General features: G+C 43.6%; 1 protein-coding gene across 1 annotated transcript in view; it reads left to right on the plus strand.

Annotated features, from left to right (window-relative positions):
* The window catches only part of LOC147679750 (uncharacterized), a 427,474-nt gene that overhangs the window by 241,665 nt on the left and 159,250 nt on the right, over window positions 1-26,559 (plus strand). Inside the window, exon 18 of the mRNA XM_086942472.1 lies at window positions 19,568-19,669. Within this exon, the coding sequence (XP_086798598.1) occupies window positions 19,568-19,669 (102 nt within the window). The remainder of the gene's footprint in view (window positions 1-19,567; window positions 19,670-26,559) is intronic.

The following is a 26,559-nucleotide window of genomic DNA, read 5'->3' on the forward strand; positions in this document are numbered from 1 at the left end:
ACTGTCAGTCCCTAGTCTAGTGCACCAGGAGTGCCAGGGTTTGTAAATACAAATGCTGCTCGTGGGCTTGCAGCACGTGTTGTGCCACCCACAAGAGCGGCCTCGTAAAAGTATGTCTGAGGGTCTGCCATTGCCGGACCCACGTGCAGTCTAGTACTGTCACGCTGACTGCGTAAGTACACCTACTTGCCAGTCCCTAAACCTTCCCTTAACTTCATGTTAGTCACCCCTATGGTAGGCCCACAGGCAGGGTGCATTGTAAGCATAGAGTAGGACAGGCCTGACCAAGTTGGCATGTCCTAATAGTGAATTACAGCCATATTCGTTTTTCACTATTGCGAGGTAACCTGCTCTCCATTAGTTAGAATGGGCCGCCAGGATTATTAATGCTAAGATCCTAGCTGGCTCGGGGAGCATGGTGCAATGTCGAGTTTGGTATCCCTGAACTCGGGGTTTGATTACGCATCCGTTTGTGTGGATGGTTTTTGGATTCTGGGTTTGAAAATAGCACTTTTAGAAAGTGTCTATTTTCTTGTCTAACCATTTCTGGTTTCTGCTGGTCTTGCATGTGTGTGACAGGAGCTGGGTGGCTCCAGAGGTCTGGATGAGTCAGTGTGGGATGAGTGGGACATTTGCGTTGAGAGTAGGGGGAGAGTAGTTGCTGATAGCCTGCCCTGCCTGATACAATGCTGGCTCCACCTCCTGCCAGGCGACTGATGGCTCTGTGCCTGCCATGGACGATCCTGGCCCCACCTCCTACCAGGAGGCCGATAGCTCTGCTCCTGCCAGTGACAATGCTGGCTCCACCTCCTGCTGGGCGTCTGAGGACCCAGCCCTGTTCAGTGAATAGGCCAGGTGCCTCTGCCTGGCTCCACCCACAACAGACCCAGGATGTTGGGAAATTCCCCTGCATAGACAAAGGGATCAAAGCCAAAGAGGAGTATAAGAGAAGGACCCCTGAACCAAGACTTTAGATCACTTCTGACCAGGAACCCTGAAACCAAGGACAAGAAGCCTGCTGATCCAAGGACTTGCCTACCCCTTCTGCCAGTGTGCTGTTTGCTGGGGGGAATCCTGCATTGCTTCTTTATTTTTGCCAAGGAACCAGGAGAGAACAACTGTGTGTGTACTCTCACGCTTTGCTAAGAAAATCTCCAAGGACTGGAAGAGTGCCAGTCTCCTGCTGAAGTCACAGGGCTAAAGGACTTCATCTGCTTAAAGTGCTATTTGCTGGAACTTGTGAATCCAGCACCTCTGAAAGAACCAGCAACCTCGACGCCGACGGACGTTGCCGAATCCAGCTCGACATCGTGAGTAACGGCTCCAGTGTCCCGCTTCCTCGACGCCGGCCGCCGGGCCCGATCGACGGCAGCAGCAACGCCGGTGAGTAGTGAGTTTGGCTCCAGCTCCAAGGGACCTCGTGTCTGCACCGCTGCTGATCGCATCGACTTCGTGCCCTCTCGACGCCGTGAGCGCTGCTCACTCTTGCAACATCATCATCGACATCGACGACTACTGAGGCCTGATTGACACCGACGACGCAACGCCGGATTGCTCGACGCTGCTGATCATAGTGTGCTTCAGTTTCCTAAGGTACTGTGTTGTTGGGGGTCCGTGTGACTCCGGGCTCGACGTAGCGCTCCTCGCGGTTGACGCCGAACCTTTGCATTAACTTTGCCTCGACGTCGTGTGACTCCCGTGTGGGTTACATTGTTGCCAAGAACTGTGTTCCAAGAAGAAGAGTTGCTTTTGATACTAAAGACTTTGTGCTAAAGAAGAAACTACATTTGAACTATTATTTTCCCTTCCAAGAGTATTTATTAAGATTGTGTATATTTTTGTCGTTATTTGGTCTTGTGCTAAGCCTTATATAAAAATCCTTATTTTTATAATACTACTGTGTCGTGTCCATTTGTAGTGTATTCACTTTATTACTGTATGTGGTCATAAATGCTTAACGCACAGCCTCTGAGATAAGCCTGTCTGCTCTGCCAAGCTACCAAGGGGGTGAGCAGGGGTTATCAAAGGGTGTGATCCCCTTGCCCTGACTAGAAAAGGTGTGTCCCTATTTGTCAGAAGTGCATACCTCTGCCAACTAGAGACAGCCGGTTCTAACAGAGCATTTCCCTGACATTGTCCAGGAAGAATGTCAGAATTTAGTTGAATACAAGGAAGTTGTAAAGCAACTAGAGCTGTGATTTGATGTGTAGCTGAGTATAGTTGTGTTGAGTCACAAATGCTTTAAAAGAAAATAACTTGTTGGAGAAAATGTTAATTCTTACATCTCAGCACTTTGACACTTTTATAGACCATTCGGTGCATGATCAATTTATTTGTCAGTGTGTGAACAAATAAAAGCAGCAAAAAAAAGAAACTATCAGAACTGCTAAGAGTATTGAATCTGTTTAGAATTCTGTTAAATAATTGTATGACACATGGAATGATGCTGTTAATATTGTATGTTCTAAACACAAGAGTGTTAAGGAGTTAAAAGTGGTGTCTAAGGAAGGTTATAAATCAGAGAAGCCCATTTTTAATCTACCCAATACATGTTTCAGATGTGGTTATGCTGTTCATGTCAAAGATGGGAAGGAGTGTCCAGCCAAATTAGTAACATTCAGGAACTGTGATAAGGTTTGACATTTTGTGAAAGTGTGCCAAGGGCAAAAGAAACAGAGGAAAGGTTAATCAACGGGGAAGAGAATGCCAGTGGTTTGCTTAAGGTTCAGGAAGATCTTCAGGTCCTGGTACTTGTTGTCAAGGTGGGCGGTATTATGACTGGTGACCCTTGCAAGTGTGTTGATCATTATATTGAGGTCCTAGTTGGAGACAAACCTGTAAAATTGTTGGTTGATTCAGGAGCCAGAATTATTATGATTACACAGGAGTTATTTGATGAGACGTAACCAGGTAGAGAGTCGGAACCACCTGATCGTGACCCTGTATCCTATGAGGAGAGGAGAATTGAGTTTTCAGGTATTTTCAAAGAGATTTTGGTTTTTAGAGGACAGACATTTTTCAGGAGCATTTATGTGGCAGTGAAAGGACTCTGCATTTTAGGTTGGTTTCATCGGCGTTTGTTCCACATGGTTATGAAGCCTGGGACCAAGGATCAAGCTTAATTTGTAATGGACAGTACAGGTGATGAGATGATTCAGAATTATCCTTAAGTTTTTCCAGTCACTCTTGGAACTATAAAAGGTTTACAACATTTGGTTAAACTTAAAGAGGGGTGGTCCCTGTTAAGCACAAGTTACAACATGTGTCTTTTTGTGTCGGGTAGAATCTAGAGAAAGAACTGTGGGTGTTAAGTAACAAGAGGATCATTGAGACAGTTGAAATGTCATTATGGTTGTCTCCACTGATATAAGCTGATCTTAGAAGCTTTAGTAATGAAAATTGTGGTTGATTCGCATCCCCTTCCCGAAATTTCAGAGTTGTTGGCGTTAATCAAGAACTCAAAATAGTTATCTGAATTGGATTTATCTTCAGCTTATCATCAAGTAGTGTTAGAACCAGATTCAAGATTTTTAACTGCATTTATTTCTCCATTACTGTAGGATGCATTTTGGTTGGCTTCTGCTGCCACTATTTTTCAGAGAATAATGTACATTTTTTCAAGCATGTTGAAGGGGTGGCAGTTTGCACGGATGATTTCTTGATTTTTGCAACTTCTAAAGAGAAACGTGAGATTTTAGATAGAGTTCTGTCCATTATGCTAGAAAAGAGAGTTGTGTTAAAAAAGAGAAATGTAAATTGAGTAAAACAAGGGTGGAAAATTTTGAACATATTGTGTCGGTGGCGGTATTGAACCTAGGTCAGGTTTTGTTGAGGCCATTGTAAATGCTCCTCCATATACTGATAAGACTGGCCTGAAGTTCTTTTTTTGTCCCATGTGAGTTTTGTGCTGGGTTCATCTCTGATTACTCTACTCATTACACCATTGTTGGTTTCACTTAAGACCAATTCACCTTTTGTATGGAGTAACGTGTGAAAACACTTTTGAGTGGATCAAAAATATCTTGAATGCTCTTAAGCCTTGCGTGGGTGTTTGTTGACTTTTATTCAAAGTGTCCAGAGGTAATATTTGTTTATGAACCTAATGCTAAATCTATGGTTGATTATGTTAATATTGTTTTCTTATGGGAAGGTTCCTACAGTTTTTGGTTTTTGACAATGGTGTTGAGTTTGTGAGTGGTCCAGTGACGTCAAACATTTGAGAAGCTCACATTATAACCTACAAACGAATGGGCTTGTTGAACAAAATATTTTGGTTCAATGGGCGATATCTAACAGATGTGTAGTAATTAATGCGGTGCATGCCATCTTGTGGTTTTATCGCACCAGCCCGCATTTGTCTACTAAAGTTTCTGCTTTTGAAATTTTGAGAGGTAGTGAACCAGCTACCAAGGTGTAACCTGACTAATTGACAAGGTGGGGGAAATTAGTCACTATTCTGGAAGATATCGAAGCTGTATGTGCCCCCTGAGTTTCCTCACCGCCACCCTTTCCATGGCAGGCTCACCGCCATGGAAAGGTTGGCGGTAAACCAATTTGTAATATGCTCTGTGGTGCCGCAGCGGCTCCCCCACCATTTTGCTTCCTCTGACTGCTGGGCCACCGCCGTGGGATCACGGATCCCTGTTGGTTGCAGCAGACCTGTGGTAGTCCAACCACCACACTCAGGATGTGTGCGAGTTGTGCCACAGTGTGGTGGTGGCTGGACTGCCACCAAGGGTTCCGCCAAACTCTTATTCAGCCCCTTTGATCAAGTTTTGTTCCTTGGCAATTTTTAAATGAAACATCCTTATTTGAACCATATAATTTGACACTCCACAAACACTTCATTAAGTATAGAAAAAGTTGAAGATGCACTATTTACAGTGAGTGACATGCTGCCTATTACCTTATTAATACATGGTATTATTTCTGTACCCATAACAGCTTTTTATTTTCATCACTGTCAAATATATAAATCAGTTGGTTGGTATGAAACTATGCACAATTCGCAACTGTTCCATTCACCCACATCTGTTTAAATGAAAAAATAAGATGACCCTGTATATATCAGTGCGGTAAATTGCAGAAATTCTCTTGGAAGCTCCCATCTGTGTGACACTATATCTTAGCACTGAATGTGTAGTGCTTTAATGCCAGGGCTAAGCTGTATCTTATCTGTTTCCCCCTTGCATTCATTCCTATACATCAGAAATGTCTGAATTACTGCTCTTATTTGTTCTTAACAAATTTTACTTTCTGTGGGTTGTTTAGGGACCTTTTATCCACTGCCTAGAAGTGTTATTAGGAACATCCATTGGCTTAGTATTAGTATGAAATCTATGCCTTGTGGGTGATTGAACAAACTATTGTCTGTTCGCTTACAAAAAGAACTCCTTTTGACTTCAGCGGATGAAGTTTACAATTTGTAGACAGCCAGGACTGCTTCAGAAATTCAGTTGCTGTTACACACACACACAATACTCAACGCTTTTTTCAAGCATCATTCAATTGATATTTAACTCATCTGTAACAACTGGTGTTTTGCATCTTTTTAAGAACATTGGCTCTGGTCTAGTAACTGGATTTAAAGCAGTAGTCTGACTGATTCTGTAATTTTTTCAGTCTCTGTTCTCCAGCCTTTTTGGAGGATTTTCAATCATAATACTGCTAATTGGCTGTTGTAGCATCATCTTTTTCCTGTTCCGCCAAGGAAATCAACAACATGGAGTACCCATATCAAACTGAACAAAGTTGCAGAGAAACTCTAGCACGCTACCTGGGATACGGTTGCCTATCTGAACTCAGTGAGCACTGGATGCTCACTCTTTGAGAAAGTGAATGCTGCACAAGTAAAACCTGTTTTCCGGGTACATAAGCTGTATGACAGACATTCTCTTGGATTTACATTTGGAGCTTCCCCCAGTGGCTTATCTGAATATGGAAAGAATCATTCAACCTTTACGTGAGCACCAGAGACAGTGCCAAGCGATTCACCAGTCTCTTATACAGGCCGCTACCTATGGCAGTATCACCAGTGGCATTTTTCGACATAGCTCTTGATGAATTGCTTGACTCATTGCTATTCTTTGAGCCCCCTGAAGAGGAACCACTAACAACATCAAGTGCCTCAGACGAGCAGCCAGTTGCTGGTCCATCAAACACACAGACTATTGACGGCAAAAAGTGCTCTGTATGGTATTGCAAAGCTCACACGGATGCTGCATGTGCACCTGGCAATGTGGACATGTCCTCTGATGGGGGATGACTTCACAAGTAAGTCGACCAACAAATCACAACATGCATTTACCATATGTACCACAAATCCTGTACAAACCATAGACAAATATTTTTTTTTATGTCATTATTTTTTTAGTAGACTCTTTTAAATTTTGTTTTTTTACCTCACATTTCTAATCTAGCCTATGTCTTATTATCACTGGTATGTTTATTCCCCAACACACATAAAACTCTTTAGAGAGAAATGTATTCGTTGATTTTCTGTAACTATGCAATGCTTACACATTTTAATGCTTCGCTGTGTGAACCATATACAATCACATATGTTTTATCCATCCTTAATAGCTATAATTTTTTAATTGCTTTTGTTTAATGCTATTTGTACACTGTATACATTATTTAGATATGTATTTTAGTCTAAATATTTATAGATTATAATAATTTGAGAGCATGGCTTTCCCTAAACGCTACAAAATCCCTATTGACCAGACATGACCCAATGATGTTGCATTCAGACGTACAAGCTGAGGACAATGTAAAGTCCCTAAGGTCCGACTCCATCTTAGGCAATGGAAGTTGCAATCATACTTAATTTAGACTATGGACACAGCCATATTCTCTGATTAATGCAGATGTCGGTAGACCTTATTTTCCTTAGAACTGTAATATCATCACATTTTTAGATTAATGACATAGATACAATTTCTATGAAAACATTCATGTGGATCAAATGTCTCCTCCTCATCATGTCAAGGTTTACTACAAACACATACAGACATATAACCAAAATATTTTAGTCTGAATTATCATCCGTTAGCCTTATATGTCCTTAAGGAGACATTAGCAATGCATATCTTGATGCACATAATCTATGCCAGACATTCCTAAACTTTTTTTAGAAATTCTAATCACTGGTAATATTTAGAATATAAGGACTGTCACTTGCCCTCTTATCAGGAGAAGTCCTATGCCTAGATTATACCCTGACATTCTGCCTGAGATTGTCCCACCTACTGCCAGCACACTTCACAGATGATACATCTTGCCTGAAGCTGATAAAGCCACGTCCCAGATGAAGACCCACTGACTGCTACCGCAGTTAGTATTTGCCCTTCGTGGGCAACGCTGTTGTCTTGCCTCCACTGATAAAGACAGCCTTTCCTGTCAACAAGGTGTGCAGTGCGCCTTTTCCCCTGATAACCTCTAGACTTCAAGTTGCTCTGCGTTTTATGCTTCCATAGTATCGCACATGAAGGTAGGTATTAGGGTGTTGGGTCTAGATAGCATTTTAAATGGCATTTTAACAATGCTGGAAATATTCATCCTGGTCTTGTTATTTATAACATGTCTAGTTGCTGTTTTTACAATATTCTGTTTAGTTGTTTTAGATGTACAGAGATACAGATTGTTCCTGTAGTAATAAATACTTTTAGTAAAAGTGTTAATTCTTCTTAGTACAGTGTATGATACTCTGAATAACGAAATAAGGATTGTTGGTGTTTTCACCATGCCCCTGATCACTTTGAGATTATTAGTAACTTAAAAGCAATACCTCTATATCATTTCATTTTGATAACTTTATTGCGGTCGTAGACCATAAAAGCGCAGATAAAATATGTACATACACGGAATAGAATACATAAATAATTGAAAAAATACATGGTTGAAAAGTTATTAAACAGTAAGTTATCAAAGTAATGGTACCAAAACATCCCAGTTAATCACAGATTATCGCAATTCATTAAAGTGAGCCTTCTCCGCCACATACCATATAAAAAACGGGATACCGCAAACACAATAGAGGGGGAGGTGTCATATCTTAAAATTCTGACAGCTTGTGCACATTGCCTTAAACCAAGATTTCTACATAACGGTGCCAACCAGTATCTCCTTATTGTACTATAGGCTGGGCAGAGGAATAAGACGTGGACAATATCCTCTTTGGTGTTGTTACAGACGGGGCAAATTCCCTCTTCTCGTCCAGTCCATTTGCAAGTAAATGCCCCAAATGGTAGGCAACCATGTCTTAATTGTGTATAAAGTTTTCTTGCAAGGGGAGGCTGTATTAAGTCCAAAAACTCCTCCCTCTTAGACACAAGTTTTACCTGCAAAAATTCTGTAGACAGACTGCCCAACGTTGTCGAGCTATGCAGAAGGCTCAGGTTGTAATGTCTCAGGGAGGCCAAGAGCTCCATTCTCTTCACTCCCGGGCAGCTCACCTCCGGGGTCTCCCATAATTGGGGGATACCAATTTGATGTGCAAGGGCCTTGATATGGGCTAGCCAAGGGATATTCTTGATCTTTAGCTGCCCCCAGACTGCAGCGAATTCAGCTCTATAATCCTCGAGCTCAGGTACTGTCCAGAGCCTTCTCCAATACAGGAGAGGTCGAGTAGCTAGCAGTTCTGAGATGGACTCTAGGCCTAGATCTAGTCTCAGGGGTGTGAGCGGGGTGCTCTGGGGGAGGCCTATCAGGTTCCGCCTAAAGGCCTATTCCACCTTAAGAAGGCTTGGTGTACTCTTATGGCCCCAGAGTTCTGCACCATACATCACAGCTGGTCTAGCTTGCGCCCCATAGATCTTAAGGGCTGGGGCAACTGGCTCAAACAGGGTTGTTCTGTGGAACTTGCCAATGCCCCCTCCAATCTGCGCCAACCTCAAAGCAGATTTGGATACCTGTGGGCCCCAACCGAAATCTTCAGTCAGGGTGACCCCCAAGTATACAAAGATTCTCACCCTTTCGAGCGGGACACCATTTAATACAGGGTTAGGGCGAGTTCGCTTTGGGGGATGAAAGATCATAAACTTCGTCTTTGCTAAGTTTATCTCCAATACCCTCAGAGCGCAAAAAGATACAAAACCATCCAGGACCCTCTGGATACCTGATGATGTTCGAGACAACAACACAGTGTCGTCTGCAAACATCAGAACAGGTACCCGGCCAGTGGCCAACCAAGGATCAATTACACACTGAATAGTATTTGTGGGGATACAATAACTTGTCTTTCACATTCATCATGGTGTATTGAACCAAGTTCACCCTTGTCACACATGGGTGGGAAAGCACCCCTTATAGAGTTAACGCCAAAGGCATGACTTACGCAACAGAACAACTTTTAAGTATTACTTTCTGCAAAAGACAAGTGTAACAAGTGCCCTTTAAGAAGCAGAAGCCTTATTTATTAAAAGGTAATGGTCAATATCTTCCTGCTGCAGCATGGAGGGCCTTTGCAAAACCATTACTCCATCATTCTCCCTCCACTCACAAGCAACGCGCTCAGGGGGATTTTCTCCCTGCGTGGCAAAAATTACAAAACACATGTAAGTGCTACATATTTTGCTGAATGGGTACACAATTAGGTTTTCCAGTGCTCTCGTAAGAAACCTGCAATATGTCAAGGACTAGATGCTGACCCAGTCTTTTGAGTTTCCTTCTTGGATGCCTGAGGGAAGAGTGACTCCTCCCAGTAGCTAATATGTCATCCTGCACTTCATAGTACATGTGAAAAGGGTCAAATGTCTCCTTAAGAGTGTCCTGAATATGAGGCACAAACTACCAAGGGTAATAAAAAACCTCCTTTGCAATCTTATAGTCCCTGACAAAAGATGAAGACTAATATAGAAGTTAATAGCTGGGCATCACATTCCCCTGATATATGTGAAGAGGAAATAGCCAAGCAAGCGCAATCCGAATTAGGTGCAGTCGAAGTTACAAATGCAACAAGCAAAATCAGAGACAAAGGTAGAAGGAAGAGGCTGAACATAACGATAAAAAATAAGGTGAGCCATACTTTGTAGCTGGATGCGAAGAAACACTTGCATTTTCTAGACCGTGAGGACACATACCCAAGCGCTGAGTATGTCATCCTGCAACATGGTAACTGACTGTGGGAGAATCTCACTATCTTCCCCTGAACACTTACAATCTCCTGTACACTTTCAACACTGATGTAACACAACGCTTGAGAGTCTAGTCCAGAAGACCCTACCACTCCTGGAGAACCAAGAGATAGAACCTATGCCGAGCCTTCAGTAGGACAAAGGATCCCAATTGCAATATTTATTTATCAGAGTAAAGGTTCCCAAGCAAAATCTGAGTCTGTTCTAGGTCTAAAGAACGCAGATTAATGGGTGATGAGAAAAAAAAATCAGGATGCTGACTCTTCATCAGTTTTTTTCCAATATTCAGCGGTGTGCTCTTTACATTACAGGATGCCTATTCACATGTACCCATATGTACATGCCACAGATTTTACCTAAGATTCAAGATTGGCAAAAATCACTACCCATGGAAAGTACTTCCTTTAGGTCTTTAGTCGACTCACAGATCTTTTTCAGAAGTTATAACAGCAGTCCCAGCATTCCCCCGCAGGAAGAAAGTGCTTATGCATATCTGGACAATTGACTACTTGAAGTTCCCTCTCATTCCAGCCTTCTGTAGGACCTGCAGTTGACAAGAGATGCACTCTTCAAGTTGGGATCCCACACAAAGAATGCCAACAGTCCTAAACAAAGAAAAGGGAAATGTATCTCTTATGACAAGTGCATTTCTTTGTGCCAGAAATTACTGCAAATCCAACTGCTTCAGTCTCCTCCTGTTCATCAAGTGTCATCTCTTATGTGATTTGTGACCTTGTGCAGTGCTCTAGGCTAGGAAGCCAGGTTAAATATTAGACTCCGGCCGGCCCTCTGTCTGTCCAACACTCTTAGGCAGCCAACTCCCCCAGTGCGCTTGACCGTCTGGCATGAGCAACATACGGTTGGTCTTCCTGGTTTTGGCTGCACTCAGGTAGACATACTGACTATGCCAAAGAGTCACAAATATAAAAAGTGAGCCTATTATCAACTTTCAACAAAAATCACCAATATATATTTTTTTTAAAGATTTTTATTGATTTTCATTCCAACAAAGCAAGAAAACATTCTTGTAGGTAATAAAGCAGTGTAGCACAGCACTTCATCACCATAATTACCAATTATTATTATAAAGTCACCAATTTGAATTTCCTCAGTATTTGAAACCGGGCCCCGTCCATCCAACCACAAATCATCACATCTCATCAGAGTCTGAGTCATCATCTTCTCGGTCCAAAGGTGGTTCACAAATATCACCTCTAGATTTATTCCATGCCCCCCAGATTTTACTCCACTTTTTAGGGCATCCTCTACTACTGAACACCACCCTCTCGGCATGCATCCATGTCCCTTCCCCACGCTGCAAGAGACGGCATCTCCGCCCCTCCCCACTTTTCTGCTATGTTCCGTTTGGCAACCATAATTCCCAGTGTTACCCAACTCTGCCCAGATTGTGTGAGGTCATTCGGCTCCCATATATTCAATAAACAGCGTCTTGGTTCCAGTATAAGCGATACCGCCTCCAATTGGGATATGGATATCATTACCTGCGCCCAGTATTCTGTTATTTTAGGACAATCCCATATGGTATGGAAGAAGGTTCCCTCTTCCCCGCAACCACGCAGACAGTAGGGTTGTTCTGCCCTTCCTATCCTGTGTAGGGTGTGTCTATTGTAGTAGGACCTATGTAAGATGCGGAGCTGCACTAGTCTGAGGCGCGAGGGTATGCCCACTTCTCTTGGGGATGCCAATGCTTCCTGCCACTCTGAATCGTCCACATCACCAATATCTTGAGACCATTTTTCTCTCACAGGTCTCGGGCATGTTATTCACTAATTTACGGTACGAAACAGAGGTGGCCCTCTTTGGCATGTAATCAGTCAACAACCTATCCTCCATAGGGGATGCTTCTGGAACTTCTGTGCCCTGAGGCAGTACTGTCATGAGGGCGTGTCTTATCTGTGTGTACCGGAACAATACCAAGGGTGCCAATTCGTATTGCCGTTGAAGACGCTCAAAGGAGACTCTCTATCCTCCCTGCCACATATCTCCCACCGTGGATATCCAAATATCATCCCATCTATCAAATCCCTTACTGTTCCTAAGTCTGCCTAGCTGTTTCCTGTCCCATAGTGGAGTTAGCTGGGTCAGCACCCCCCGCCATCCTAGTTTTGCCTGTGACGTATGCCATACCCCCAGTGTATGACGCAGCGGACCGAACATTGCTGAGGTTACTTTCTTGTCATATAGGGGAGTAAGCATATCTCTCATGCCCAGTCTGCCTTAAATGCCGGATCTGTCTGTGAGACATGCACCCATTGATTAATCAATTTCATTTGCGCCGCCCAATAATAAAGTTGTATGTTGGGGAGCACTATCCCCCCGTCGTACTATCTGCGCACTAACTTAGCTTGCGCAATACGTGCAGGTTTATTACTCCACAGAAGATTAGAGAACTGTGCCGAAATCGCCTTAAACTAAGTTGGCAGCACTGGGTATGGCGTATTCTCTAGAACATATAGGAATCGGGGTAGGGCCATCATTTTAAAAAGTGCTGCCTTCCCTAACAAGGTCAGTGGCAGTGTCCCCCAGTGACGTACGTCTCACTTGAGACATTCCAGCGGCGGTTGCAAATTCTTATGAAAACATTCCCCTGAGTTAGCAGTGACATAGATACCTAAATATTTAAACGTACTGTCTGCAATCTGAAGCGTGAAATTTTCAGGGAGATGTGGCGGCGGTCCATGCAACACATACAGTATTTATTTAGACCAATTTATGGTGTATCCGGACGCCTTACCATAAGCCGCACAAATATCTAGGAGGGCCAATATAGAGCGCCTCGGTGAGGCCAGATATAACAAAATATCGTCGGCGTATAGGGACACTCGATCTTCCCAGCTATCTGTCCATTTAAGGCCCCGTACCATTGGATCCCATCGTATCCATGCCGCTAATGGCTCCAACACCAGAGCAAAAAGTAACGGCGACAATGGGCAGCCCTGGCGCGTGCCTCTTGCTAAGGGAAAGTCATCGGAAATGTGAACATTGGCTTTAACATGGGCCATTGGCTTGGTGATCAAGAGCTTACCCCAGGAGCAGAATTTTGGACCAAACCCCAAATGCTTTAACACTGCGAAGAGAAAGGGCCACTTGACCATGTCAAACGCTATATGGGCGTCTAGTAATAGCACCACTGCCGGTTCCTGCACGTATATTGCGCGCGCAAGAACACCATGTAATCTCCACAGGTTAAGAGCCGTGTTCCTGCCAGGCATGAAGCCTGATTGATCTGGGTGTATAAGGTTCGATAGATGCGGCGTAAGCCGATTTGCCAGCAGCTTTGCAAGGATTTTAGCCTCTGCATTTATTAAGGAGATAGGCCGATAGGAGGTACATTTATCCGCAGGTTTCCCTGGTTTCAGAACAGCCACTATGGTGGCCGTTCGTGGTCCGGCGGGAGTTCTCCCAACCTCAGACTATCCATGTACATATTCAATAAATAAGGTGTAATGGAGTCTGTCGTCCTCTTATAGAGTTCGACAGGTATGCCATTTGGCCCTACGGCTTTACCCGATAGCAGTCCCCCAATGGCTGTCGGCAGCTCGTCTATAGTAAGATCATCTTCCAGGTCTAGCGCTTCCTCTGCGGTTAGTTTGGGCATTGCAAGGTCTTGTACATATGATAGCGCCTCTTCTAGGGACATCTCTGAGTCCGACGAATAGATTACCTGAAAGTGGCGCACCAGCATGCGTACTATTACTTGTGGGTCTGTTGTGGCCTGACCTCCCTCCGTGCAAAGCTGTGCAATCCACCATTCACTTTTCTCCCGACTATCTAGCCATGCCAGTAACTTCCCGGCCTTATCACTGATGTCATATATTCTATGGCGGTGGCCTCCAGTTGCTGTCTCGTCACGTCTGTGAGGCGTTCTCTATGTTGTTGCTGTGTAAGGCGCAAGATGTGGGATGTATCAGGAGTTGGGTCAGTAGTGGAGAAGTGTGGCTCAATGATTAGAGCGGCAGACCCTGATGCAGAGGTCTAGCCCCGGACCAGGGTTCAATTCCCTGTCTCGGCGGGTCTTGGGCTCAAAATTCCACGGACCTGATAATTCTCGCCTCGGTGCCTATTCCAATCATGGAGTCCCACTCTGCAACTCTGGGCAATAGCTTGCTTAATCTCCACAACGGCCCCCACAACGCTAAGGATGCCTGGCCTCCACCTTGGGCGTTCCCAGGAGTGGACGCCTCACAGGGAAAGCCAGGATGGGTTCCACAGTGGTATTCGTACAAGCGCCTTGAGACCCTTGAGGGTGAGTAGTGCGCTATACAAGTATCTATTTACAATTTTTAGTGTGTTGGATCTCTGCAGTGTGAAGTTTGGACTCTAGATTCCTCAGTTCTTGTTGCCCCTCCCGTTTTTGTGCTGTGATGGAAGCTATGGCCTGTCCCCTAATGACTGTTATGAACACTTCCCAGAGGGTGGTTGCAGAGGCAACGGACCCCGCACTGTCCTGAAAGTAGTGGCTCGTTACCTTTTTGAGCGCCCTCCTGATCTTGGGAACTTGCAGATAGCCAGGGCGTATTGGGTAGATACGGCGTCATTTCTGATGATGATAAATGTATCGGAGCAGCAGTGGGAATGATCAGATATGCCCCGGGACCTAATCTCTATAGTATCTATATTTTTAAGGCTACCCAGCGAACCTAGGAAATAATCTGTTCTTGTTAGGCTATTATGGACACTTGAGTGATGTGTGTAGTAACGTTCTGTTGGGTGGTGTCTCCTCCATATATCTGTAGGACCCATTGCATCAATGAAGCTCCCCAGTCGCGACACTCCGGGGGTTCCTGCTCTCAAAGGAAACCTATCTAGGGATTCATTCAAAATAGTGTTAAAGTCCCCGCCTATAAGTAACTCCCCCTCCAGCAATCCCAGTAGGAACACACTGAGATCCGGGAGGGTCACTGCGTGCAACGCTGGTGGGATGTAAACAGACACTATATTTAGGGGCCGCCCCTCCCACTGTGTAACTATGGCCGCGAATCTCCCTCACCCATCCGATTTAACATCTGTTATTATCAATGGGAATTGCTTCTTAACCAATATTCCCACCCCCCTGGATCCAGACGTGAATTCAGAATGTACCACCATTTTGTATCCACATCTGTGCATCGCTTTACTGGAAGTACCTGTAAGATGTGTCTCTTGCAATAATACCACTGCCAGGCCACCCCTTTTGATGCATTGCAGTACTAGGCCACGTTTTATTTTATCTCCGAGGCCATGTACATTCCACATGAGTAGGGAAAGAGTTGGTATTGTGTGGATGGGGCCTTCCGTGTACCTGTGTTACGTCATCCATTTTCATACTCAGCGGGCCCAGTTAAGCTAGTGACTTTTCCTGGTATTGAACTTGTGTGCCTCACTGTGTGTGCCATTACTGCATAACGAACTTTGTACATAACTGTGAAAGAACCGTTATACCAAATGTCTAGAAACAGTCCCGACCTTCCTACCCCCCTACCTGCCTCGCGGACCCAAAACTGCCCGCCACCCCAACTCAGCGGAGTGCTTGGAATCCCATCCCCGAAACTTTACTTGCATGTGTGGGAGCAGGAAGCCTGAGGAAGTCTGCATCTTCCCCTTGCCCCAGAGTCCTCATTCATCAGGTTATTCGTCATAGTCCTAGTGCCGAGGTGGGCCATAACATACACCAGTCTGTACCCTCCTTACGTGGAGGTGGTTAGCCTCAGAAGGCCTCATTCTCCTGCATCCTCTTCCTCACCTTGTTCAATGTCCTCAGGATCTCCTTCTCTCCCAAGACGCTGACGTCTCCTTTGCGTTCTTCCGGACCTCTCCGCCGTTCTCCACACTTCAAGCCAGTCATGGCTCTCCTCTGGCGTTTCAAAGAATCAGGTTTTGCCGTCCTCCACTACACGGAGCTTTGCCGGGAACAGCATGGAATATGGTAGCTCACGGGCCCTCAGTGCCTTCTTGACCTCGAAGAAACTCCTGCGGCGCGCTGAGACCGTCGCCGTATAGTCCTGGACGAAAGAGATTACAGAGTTCTGCACTCGGATGGGCGGTGCCACTAGGGCTGTTTGAAGAATGGCGTCTTTGTCTCGAAAGTTGAAGATAAGGTACAGCACCGGTCTTGGGGGGGCTCCGGGTTTCCACCTGCCACTCGGCACCCTATGCGCCCGTTCCACTGAGAAGAAGGCCGAGAACCCTTGAGGCTGTAGTCGTGATGAGCTCTTCAATGTAGAGGTCCATAGCAGGCCCCCTTCAGACTCCGGAAGCCCCGTAATTCGAACATTATTACGGCGGGAGCGCCATTCCTGGTTGTCCAGCTTTGCCGCCATACGCTTGTTATCCACCTCTAATTGTGTTACTTTCTTGATCAGGAGCGTAGAGTCTTTGGAGAGAGCTGTCGTCCCCTTTTCCACCTCTGCAACTCTGGCAGACATTTTCTGAAAGTCCGCTCATAAGAACGTGATGTTCGTCGAGATGGAGCCCACTGTGGTTTGCACATTGTGGAGGGCTGCCATGATATCTTCCAGCGTCACCTTGGGGCCACTATCCTCTTCTTTGTCTTTGTCAGCTTGACCTTTACGTTCCGGTAATGGAGGTAAGTCTTTAGTGTAGGCAAACGTATCCAGCTTACCATGCTGGTTCACGCGGGACCCCTTGCCACTCATTGTCCGTTCCGTAGTAGCACCTTTCCTCCTGCTGGGAGTATGTGACTGTGTTGGGGGCCTTCAATAGGTATCAACTGGGAGTTTCCACATCTGACACTACGCGTCGCTATTGTGCATACCCCTGTCCTGCATCACACCAGCACTGCCTTGGGGAGGGGGGGGGTATCCTTAGTAGTGCTCTGGCGCTGTTATTTCTCCCCAGTTGGTTCTGCGCCTCTTGTATGCCTAGCAGGGTTTCAGCTCGTAGTCATCCTTCAGCCATGTGCCCTTCAGACAATGTTCACACAAGTTGGGGGCTAGTTTTATGTGACCTCTATTTTACCGCCGACTGTGGTGCCTCTCACCTGTTTGCCCTTTACTGCTCCTGGACAGAGCCTGCCAGCACCTCAACGGGAATCTTCAATAAGAGGGCCACCAGCCCGGCCAGGCCAAGTAGAGCGGCGTTCTTAGGCACCCCTCCGGGTGCACCACGTGTGTTCCAGCACTTTCACCGCTACCGCTGTTCAGGCCCCCGCCTCCGTGCCCGTTTGACTTTATGGTAACGGCTCCTCCTCTTCAATTCCGCCCGGGCCTCCACGCTCGATACGGGCCTCAATCCCTGACGACTGAGGGGGATTCCGACGCTTGTCCGCCACAAGTCTGGAAGCATCAGGCAGCGCCTCCACTACCCCTGCCTGTCGACATTCTTCCCGCAGGTAGAGCCGTCTCCACTCCGGCCCTCACAGCCGGTCGCGCGGCAAGTGTGCTGGCCGGTCTCCAAAATTTAGTGCCAGGCATGCAGGCCGCAATCCTCCACTCCCTGTCACGGACCTCCACCAGCGCTGGATCGCTCTGTTCCGCTCCACCTAGGCCATCCAAATTCAGACCCTGGGTACAATTTTGAAGACGGATAAGTAGTCGGATTGCAGGGGAGACGGTCTCACCCTCGGAGCCCCTTTAGGCTGCGGCCATCTTGCTCGGCCTTTAGCCACGCCCCTCATCACCAATATTTGTTGTCACATCTGTATTCCAGTAATTCACTTAATGCACTGTTTAAGAAATGTGGTTATTATAAAAATGTTTAATAAAGTTTTAATAAAAAAAATTCAACATGTCTAGGAGTCTTTCTTTTAACATTGTTTTTATTATTGCATTTTGTTGGCTGAAAAATATTAAAAGAAAGGCTAAGGCATATTGTTGTTCTTTTAAATAAAACCAATATGTCTCTGAGTCTTTCTTTTAGCATTTTCAGCCCACAACAAAAAATATAGCCAGCTGAAAAGCATAGATCTCCAGCTCGGAGTGTTTAAAAAAAAAAAATGGTTAGTTCTTCTGGGGTCAGGGATTTAATGACCCAGGTGACTTTTTATTTGTTTTCTTTAATTGCGTTTTTAATATTGTTGGGGGGCTGCTGCACTCCCTGCAGTCCCCACAACATTAAAGTTTGCTTGGTGCTACACTTGCCTCTTCTAGGGGCACCACAAGGATATGCTTTTTAAAAATGCTCTAGGGCATTTTGGGGCGCTCCTTCCAATGAGCAGTGAATACAAATGAGCAGCCCCTACTCTCATTTATTATGCTTTTTTTATTCCCTCCCTTTTTTTATTTTTTATAATTGTCACTGTGGGATGTGGTCCCCGGGGCCTTTTCAGACTTGGGAGGGGGCCGCCTGCCTTTCTAATTATGTCAGTCCCCAGGGATGGGTTCACCAGGGCCTCGCAGGGGCTCAGCCCCACCAAACATTCAACAACACTACTCCCCAGGCCCTGGCCCAGTGGTGGGTTGGGGATGGGCATTTAACAGTTTTTTTTATTACATTCTGCACAGGATTTGCATCAAAATGTAAAAAGAAAAATGTTTTTGTTTTTACTTCCGGGGGGTCCTTCTAGCCTGGGGGTGGAGGGCAGAGTATCCCTACCATGTCTCATATCTATTTCCTTTATTTAATGAAGCACTTGGTAAAGAGTCCTAAGATTGCTGCTGCCACATAGTTGTTGGTGGTGGCAACCAATCAGATCTCAGCTTGAGAGCTGTTGAGTCGAGATCTGTGGATGTTCTGCGATATGATATATACTGAAGTGATTACATCAAATCACAAAAAAACACACTTTCAGGACCAAGATCTAGCTTTCTGCCAAATATTGTGTGATTCCGTTGAGCATTTTTTTACGGTATTCCTGTTCAATTTTCGGATGGAAAAATGAATGGGCAAAGCCCCTGCTGGACAGATCAGCCCGAAATGTTCCAGAAAGGAGCTGGGGTGGGTGAGACTTTTTTTGTGGAACGTTTTGTACAGATTTATCAAAATAAACCAAAGTTATTAGAAAAACTAAAATGTATTCCCTATGGAAACACAGGCCTAACTATAATTAAACAGTGGCAGTGATGACTAGCACTGGGTGATTAACTAAATAAATATACATATAAGCCAATATCTTAGTATTTAAAGATGTTCATATTTATTTTCTTGTGGTAAGATTCTTATTAATTTACATAATATATTTTTGATTGTCTAGTTTACTCCAGCAACAACAGGTTAACCAAGTTGTAATCTATTATTGTATTTTTACCTTGAATGCACTGCCTCAGCTCTGAAGGGAGGGTGGTTCTCTATACTTTGTTTGTGTTTGGAAAGATACTTTCTCCCCACTCTTTGTTCTTGAAAGTTTGGATAAATTGTACTTCGATTCCAAGGACTACGGGTGATTAATGAAGGAAAATGTTATCATGCAAACCTGAATCTCTGAACAGTCAAGCATTAACTGTGATGAGTCATTCTCCCTTTTATGTACCAAGTCTAAAGATGAGGAAATTACAAAGTTGAAAGAAGGAATCCAATTGCAGAAGGCATCCATGAAAAAGCTTGCTGGAGAGTTGAAGCATGAAGCCAAGGAAATGGTGAGTAGCAAGCCTTATATTTCACCGTACCACCCTTATCTCTGCTGCTTTGTAGGATTATTTAATTTTATGTGTGTATACGTGTATGTTTATGGTATTTCTATAGCACAAACCTAGCCAAAAGGGGCAGCAAAGTCCTATACGTGTTCAAAGGAGAGGAATCTGGGATGTGGATATTTAATGCATTTTGATGTAGAGAATTGTAACAGTCTTGATGGATACAGTGATGATGTTTAATATCCTGGGTTCATAAATGGAAAAGGCCTTCTGTTTTGATTTTATTTTTTACACTAAGTCCACAGTCTGATTACGTCCTGGTTACAAGTGTGCCGATAACCACCCGAAATTGAGAGCTTGTAGGGTGGTATTACTGATGGGCTTTGTAAATGATGCAGGTGGTTTTAAGGATGCAGCCAACATATTGCCTTCAGTGGTGGACATAATTCTATAGGCCGTGGATGAGACGTCCTGCGGAATGTTGGATGGCTCTACGCTCCGACTCACCCAAATTCTTCCCCTCCTCTTGCAGGAAAGCATTTGTGCTTCCTCATGTTCGAGATCTTGCCCATTAAAAGGGAGGAAGTGCCTTCCATTGCTGAACCAGAGTACTTGATTACTGAAATCTCAGAATATGTGGGCATCTTTAATACAATCATTGAGTTATGCATGCTGTTACCAAGGAATCAAGAGCGCAGCAATACAAAATAAATTGCTTTGGTTCTGCTACTGCGCCTTGAAGCTTTCTTTGAGAACTGCAATACACACTTTTTGCTTGAAAAATGCAGCTGTCCTATGTCTCTGAGATGACATGGACTTTTTCATCCCCATAGCCTATTAGAGATTTGCTCCTCAAGGGATTTAAAATGAGACTTTCTTTGTCTGATGCACTAAAAATGTGAGCACATGGGTTTGCACGACATTGACCTAGTGTCCTACAACACTGCCTTAACTGTAGAAAACACATCTGACAAAAGAATTAGCAAGCTTGAGGATCCTTGTCTACATTTGTTCTAGAAGCCCTTTAAGTAATTTCCATTTCTCAATTGTTTTTAAGCTCCTGCACAATGCTTCCTCAGCTGAGGAAAGGTTACACATCCTTAACTTTCCTAAAGATGAAATTCTGCCTTGAGATGCTCTTCCTACAATATTGTGATCAACTGTCCATGCCATGTTGGACTCTCCCTAGGCAACAAGGCATCTAAAGTCACTTGTTGAACGTGAAACGTCTTACAAGTCTTACTGCATTGGAGGCGTTCTAGATATATATATATATATATCAGAACAGCACAATATCCTTGAGATTTTCAAAGGAAAACGCCGAGCCCCAATTTGAAGTGAAGCAAATTATTTTTTGAAAAGCAGTGGCAAAACAACACCTGACGCGTTTCGGAACCAGCCGGTTCCTTGGTCACGGGTCAGCTGTCATTGCGGCATGTTTCGTGATATAGTGCATTACAATAGAAAGAGGACTACGGAGTACAATCCGCCCATTTTGTCATTTCATGGTCGCCATGTTAGAACAGTCAGTATTGTTCAGTTGTTGCCACCACACTCATAGATTAAATTATAAACACAAGTTTCATGCTTGATAAACAAACGAAAATTGCAGATTGGTGATCTTAATTCAATTTCGGAGTCTCCCAATTCGAGATTTAAACTAATTCAAAATCTCAAATCTTTACTCTATGTATTAAATGGACAATCCTATTTTAGATTTCAGTCCTCCGTTGTTTGCGCCCAAGTGGGCGTTCAGGCAATAATGTCCAAGTGTGGTTTTGTGGCAATGATAATTGTTTTTTACATATTCTGTACAATTCTGCCCATGTGGGCTGAAACCAATAATTTCATTCAGCGTTCCTTTACACAGCTCAGGATTTCTTCATAAAGGGCAAAGTGCTTGTCTCCTACAAGTGAATAGATGTGCATATCAATAAAAAGGTACATTACCTATTAAAAACATGTAATAACATACTATCAGAAGCAACACAACGGCAAAAGTTTTTTTCATAAGGTTCTATATATCTCCTTCACAGTGCAATTATCAGCATAGGTGGACTGCTAATTCTTCATCTTTATTATTCCCTCCTGGCTGCATGGCTTCGTACTTTATAATTAATTTTGACTCCAGTCTACGCAGTTCTTGTTCTCTATTTCCCCCTCTTTCAGACTCTGGGATCAAATCTAGAGCACAGTATTGTAGAAGATTTGCATTTCCCTTGTGATGTTTCTGGAAATGGGGAGCGATCGGATACTGTTTATCATTATTTGTGATGGCTCGCATGTGCTCGGGTACGCGTAGGTTCACTGGTTTGATGGTGCTTCCAATGTACACTAATTTGCAAGGGCATATCAAGGCATAAACACAAAATTCTGATTTACAACTTAAGTGTTTTGAGATGACAAATGGTTTTTGATTGCACGAAAGCTTAATCTGTTTGCAATTACTGCTTGTTTTGCACGCCTTGCAAGAAAGGCATTTAAAGAAACCTTGGAAAGATGTTTTCTTTTTATCACTTGGTAGATTACTTTTACATAATATGTCCTTCAAAGCTGGACATCTTCTGTAGGTTATGCTGGGATACTCATCAATACATTTCAGTAAGGTTGTATCCGTACCTAGCACATGCCAAAACGTACTCAAACATTTTCTGACCTCTTTAGCCTGATTGTTAGAGGTAGTGATGAATCTTATGGGCTCACTTTCCTCAGCTAACACCTTCTCAACAAGCAGATCATCCCTGTTGATTCTATTCACTTTTGTGTATGCTGCTTTCACTGTTTTCTGCGAATATCCCCGCTCTCTGAATCTTTCCTGCATTACTTCAACCTCCTTTAGGTAAGTTGAATTTGAGCTACAATTTCGTTTGGCTCTCAATAGTTCCCCGTACGGGATACTATTGATCAGGTTTCTTGGGTGACAGCTCACAGTACTTAAGATGCTGTTACCTGCTGTGTTTTTTCTGAATAATTCACTCTCTAGATGTTCATCTGTGTCTCTTACCATTATGTCAAGAAACTCAATGCATTCGTTATTCATGGTACTGGTAAACGAGAGATTTAAACTGTTGGTGTTTAGTTCTTTCACAATGTTTTCTGCTGTCAAACAGTCACCCCTCCAAATGCAGAAAATATCATCGATGTACCGGGCCCAAAGGACCACATGTTGGGAAAAGGCTCTGATGTTTTTGGCCACCTGCTCCTCCCACCAGCCCAGGTAAAGACCCGCGTAGCTGGGGGCGAAGCAGGTTCCCATCCCGGTCCCCCGGGCCTGACAGTACATCCTGTGGTCAAAAATGAAAAAGTTGTTTTTTAAGCACTGAGATATCATGATAAGTAGCATCTCTGTGTGTTTCAAAAAACCTACTGGCCGGTCTTTTAAGTAGTAGGCACATGCTTCAAGACCAAGTGTGTGCGGTATGCATGTATACAGACTACTGACGTCTAATGTCATAAGTAGCATGTCGTTGTCCCAGACTGTGTTTTTTATCACTCTCAAAAAGTGCCTTGTGTCCTGCACATAGGATGGTAATGACTGGACGTACCCTCTCAGAAAATAGTCTATGTATTTCGACGTATTTTCGAACATACTGCCTACTGCAGATACAATTGGGCGTCCTGGGGTGTTTCTTTGTTCTTATGCACTTTAGACAATAAGTACAATGATGCCAATTTCGGGTGTTTACAATCTAGAAATGTGTGTTCTTCTTTAGAAAGCAATTTTTCAAATTTCAGAATATGTGGGCATCTTTAGTACAATCATTGTGTTATGCATGCTGTTAGAAAGGAATCAAGAGCGCAGCAATACAAAATAAATTGCTTTGATTCTGCTACTGGGCCTTGAAGCTTTCTTTGAGAACTGAAATACACACTTTTTGCTTGAATAATGCAGCTGTCCCATGTCTCCGAGATGACATGGACTTTTTCATCCCCATAGCCTATTAGAGATTTGCTCCTCAAGGGATTTAAAATTAGACTTTCTTTGTCTGATGCGCTAAAAATGTGAGCACATGGGTTTGCACGACATTGACCTAGTGTCCTACAACACTGCCTTTACTGTAGAAAACACATCTGACAAAAGAATTAGCAAGCTTGAGGATCCTTGTCTTCATTTGTTCTAGAAGCCCTTTAAGTAATTTCCATTTCTCAGTTGTTTTTAAGCTCCTGCACAATGCTTCCTCAGCTGAGGAAAGGTTACACATCCTTAACTTTCCTAAAGATGAAATTCTGCCTTGAGATGCTCTTTCTACAATAGTGTGATCAACTGTTCATGCCATGTTGGACTCTCCCTAGGCAACAAGGCATCTAAAGCCACTTGTTGAACGTGAAAAGTCTTACAAGTCTTACTGCATTGGAGGCGTTCTAGATATATATATATATATATATATATATATATATATATATATATATATATATATATATATATATATATATTCACCATTCCGTCGCTTCCTCCTCGCTCTGGAGTTACAGCCAGCCAGGGTAAACAGCGCTCGGACACGGACCAGTCAAGTTTCGTTTTCGTTTATTTAGTGCAGGTAAAGTCCATGACGTTTCGGCTCCACGAGCCTTGTTCACATGACAATGTTACTTAGCAGGTCACAACCTTTTAAAGTGCCAGTGATGATTTAATTGACATCACGTGTAAGTGCTTAAGCAAGGACGTAGAAAACATACTGTGTTGAAGTTTCTAATTACATTATAATAATGAATGACTTTGCTTGATTGAAAAAATATCAGTGAAATACCAGAACGGGAATTAAGTACAGAGTATAATAAATATATATATACATATAAACATTGCTCATTATCCCGGGGTGCAATAACCTCGTTAAGATCATGGTAAAATACATTTTGTACTGGAGGTTGTAAACATTGATATTGTATTCTCCTAATAAGAAGAACATACCAGGAGTCCCACTGCTATAAGCTCAGGATATCGAATCCTTTCATCTAGGTTCCAAATACAATGTTATAGTAGTGTCAATAATAAAGTGCAAATGCTTATTTCATAGATGTGCAAAATAATGCAAATAGTGCAATCAAATGTGCAAATTCTGCAAAAATGTGCAAAATAGCAATTTAATGTGCAAATTCCGCAATATGTGCAAAATAGCAATATCTGGCCACAGTCCAGTTGTGTCAATCAGAAATCTACATCACTACTAAGAAACATATTTAAGAACCTGAATAAATAAACTGAGCACCCTTCGGAAAGAATACATTCAGAGTTAAATACCCATACGATGCATATCTCCCTATGTCAAATACCGGGGGGAGTGTTAGAATACAGCCTGCCACCCTGTAATTCATGATGTTAACACCACAACCCTTCAGCAATCAAGACTTCAATGATTTCTATATACCTGCTTAATAATAAGAAGTGAATAAATACTACAAATAACAATTGCAGACTGACTGGGATTTAGGACCCAACACAGTCCGAATATTATATACGTGTACTACAATTTAAAATTGAATTCATATAGGTAGCAGCACATTCAGATCAAAATACATTTCGACACAGGTCTCAACCCCACTAGGTTCTCACACAGTATCTCCCAGCCGGGTGATTCCTGTCATTGAGAACTGTTGCGGGGGATCCCTGTATAGTTATAAAGCAATCCAGAATCACCCACTTAAGGCAGACACATGTACAAGTCCTCCGTGACATTCAAGCCAACTGGTGACTTAGTATTGAGCAATAAAATATATTTAGTCTCAAGTTTTCTCAGTCTGGCATCCCTGTCTCCACCTCTCTTGCTACTCATGATCGAATCAATCACCCAGTATTTGAGGTCAGTATTATCACTTCAGTGGCATTCCCTAAAGTGGCGAGCCTCTGGGCAGGTGTTGTCACCATTAGTGATAGCCCGCAGGTGTTGGAGAATGCATATGTGGACAGCATTTTTAGTGCTGCCCAAATATTTCAATGAACAGGGGCATTCCAAAATGTACACTGCGAATTCGGTCTTACATGTTAAGACCTGGGTGATAGAGTGTTGAATGTTGGTGAAACCATCCTTGTAGGTTTTCATATTCTGTCCATGGAGGCAAGCTTTACAGGTCTTACATCTGTAGAAGCCCTTGCCACCAGGTAGATTTTACATAAGGTTCAGGATTGGTTACCACCAAATGGTCTCGTAGCGAGGGTGCCCTGCTGAGTGTAAGGGAGACTTGTTTAGGGAGACTGTTGCCAAGGATGGCATCATGTGTGACCAAGGGCCACTGTTTATTAAGGATTTTGCGGATCTGTTGGTGTTGTCTATTATAGCCCGTAATTATTCAAAAACAGTTGTTGCCCACTGGGGCATCAGCTGGTGTGTTACCTGACTTATCTTCCTGCCTACTACTGTTCTTAGTAAGTAGTTCCTCCCGGGAAAACACCATAGATTTATCCTTGGCCCTCTGTATGAGTTGACTCGAGTAACCTCGCTCCAAAAAGCGGGTTCTGCTTTGATCTTGTGCCCTTTTTAAATCAATAGGGTTGCTGCAGACGCGCCTTAATTGTAGCATCTCCCCATGGGGGATGCTCGATATTAAGTGTGAAGGGTGTGCACTGGCTGCGTGTAATATGCTGTTTCCAGCAGTGGCTTTTCGAAAAATCCTAGATTGCAACTGGCCGTCTCTTATGTATAATTCAGTATCAAGAAAGGTTACACTGTCCTGACTTAATGTTGCCGTGAATTTTAAGTTCAATTCATTGTCATTGATATCTTCAATGAACTTCAGTGCACCCTCTTTACTTCCCCGCCAAATAACCAAAAGGTCGTCAATAAACCGAAACCATGCAACCAAATTGTTGCGGATATTATGACGGTATTCGTGTCCCAGGACCAGCTCCTCCCAAGCTCCCATGTGCAAACATGCGAAGCTCGGGGAGAAGCTGGCCC

Source organism: Lissotriton vulgaris, chromosome 11, assembly GCF_964263255.1.
Source record: "Lissotriton vulgaris chromosome 11, aLisVul1.2, whole genome shotgun sequence".
NCBI classification, from domain to species: domain Eukaryota; kingdom Metazoa; phylum Chordata; class Amphibia; order Caudata; family Salamandridae; genus Lissotriton; species Lissotriton vulgaris.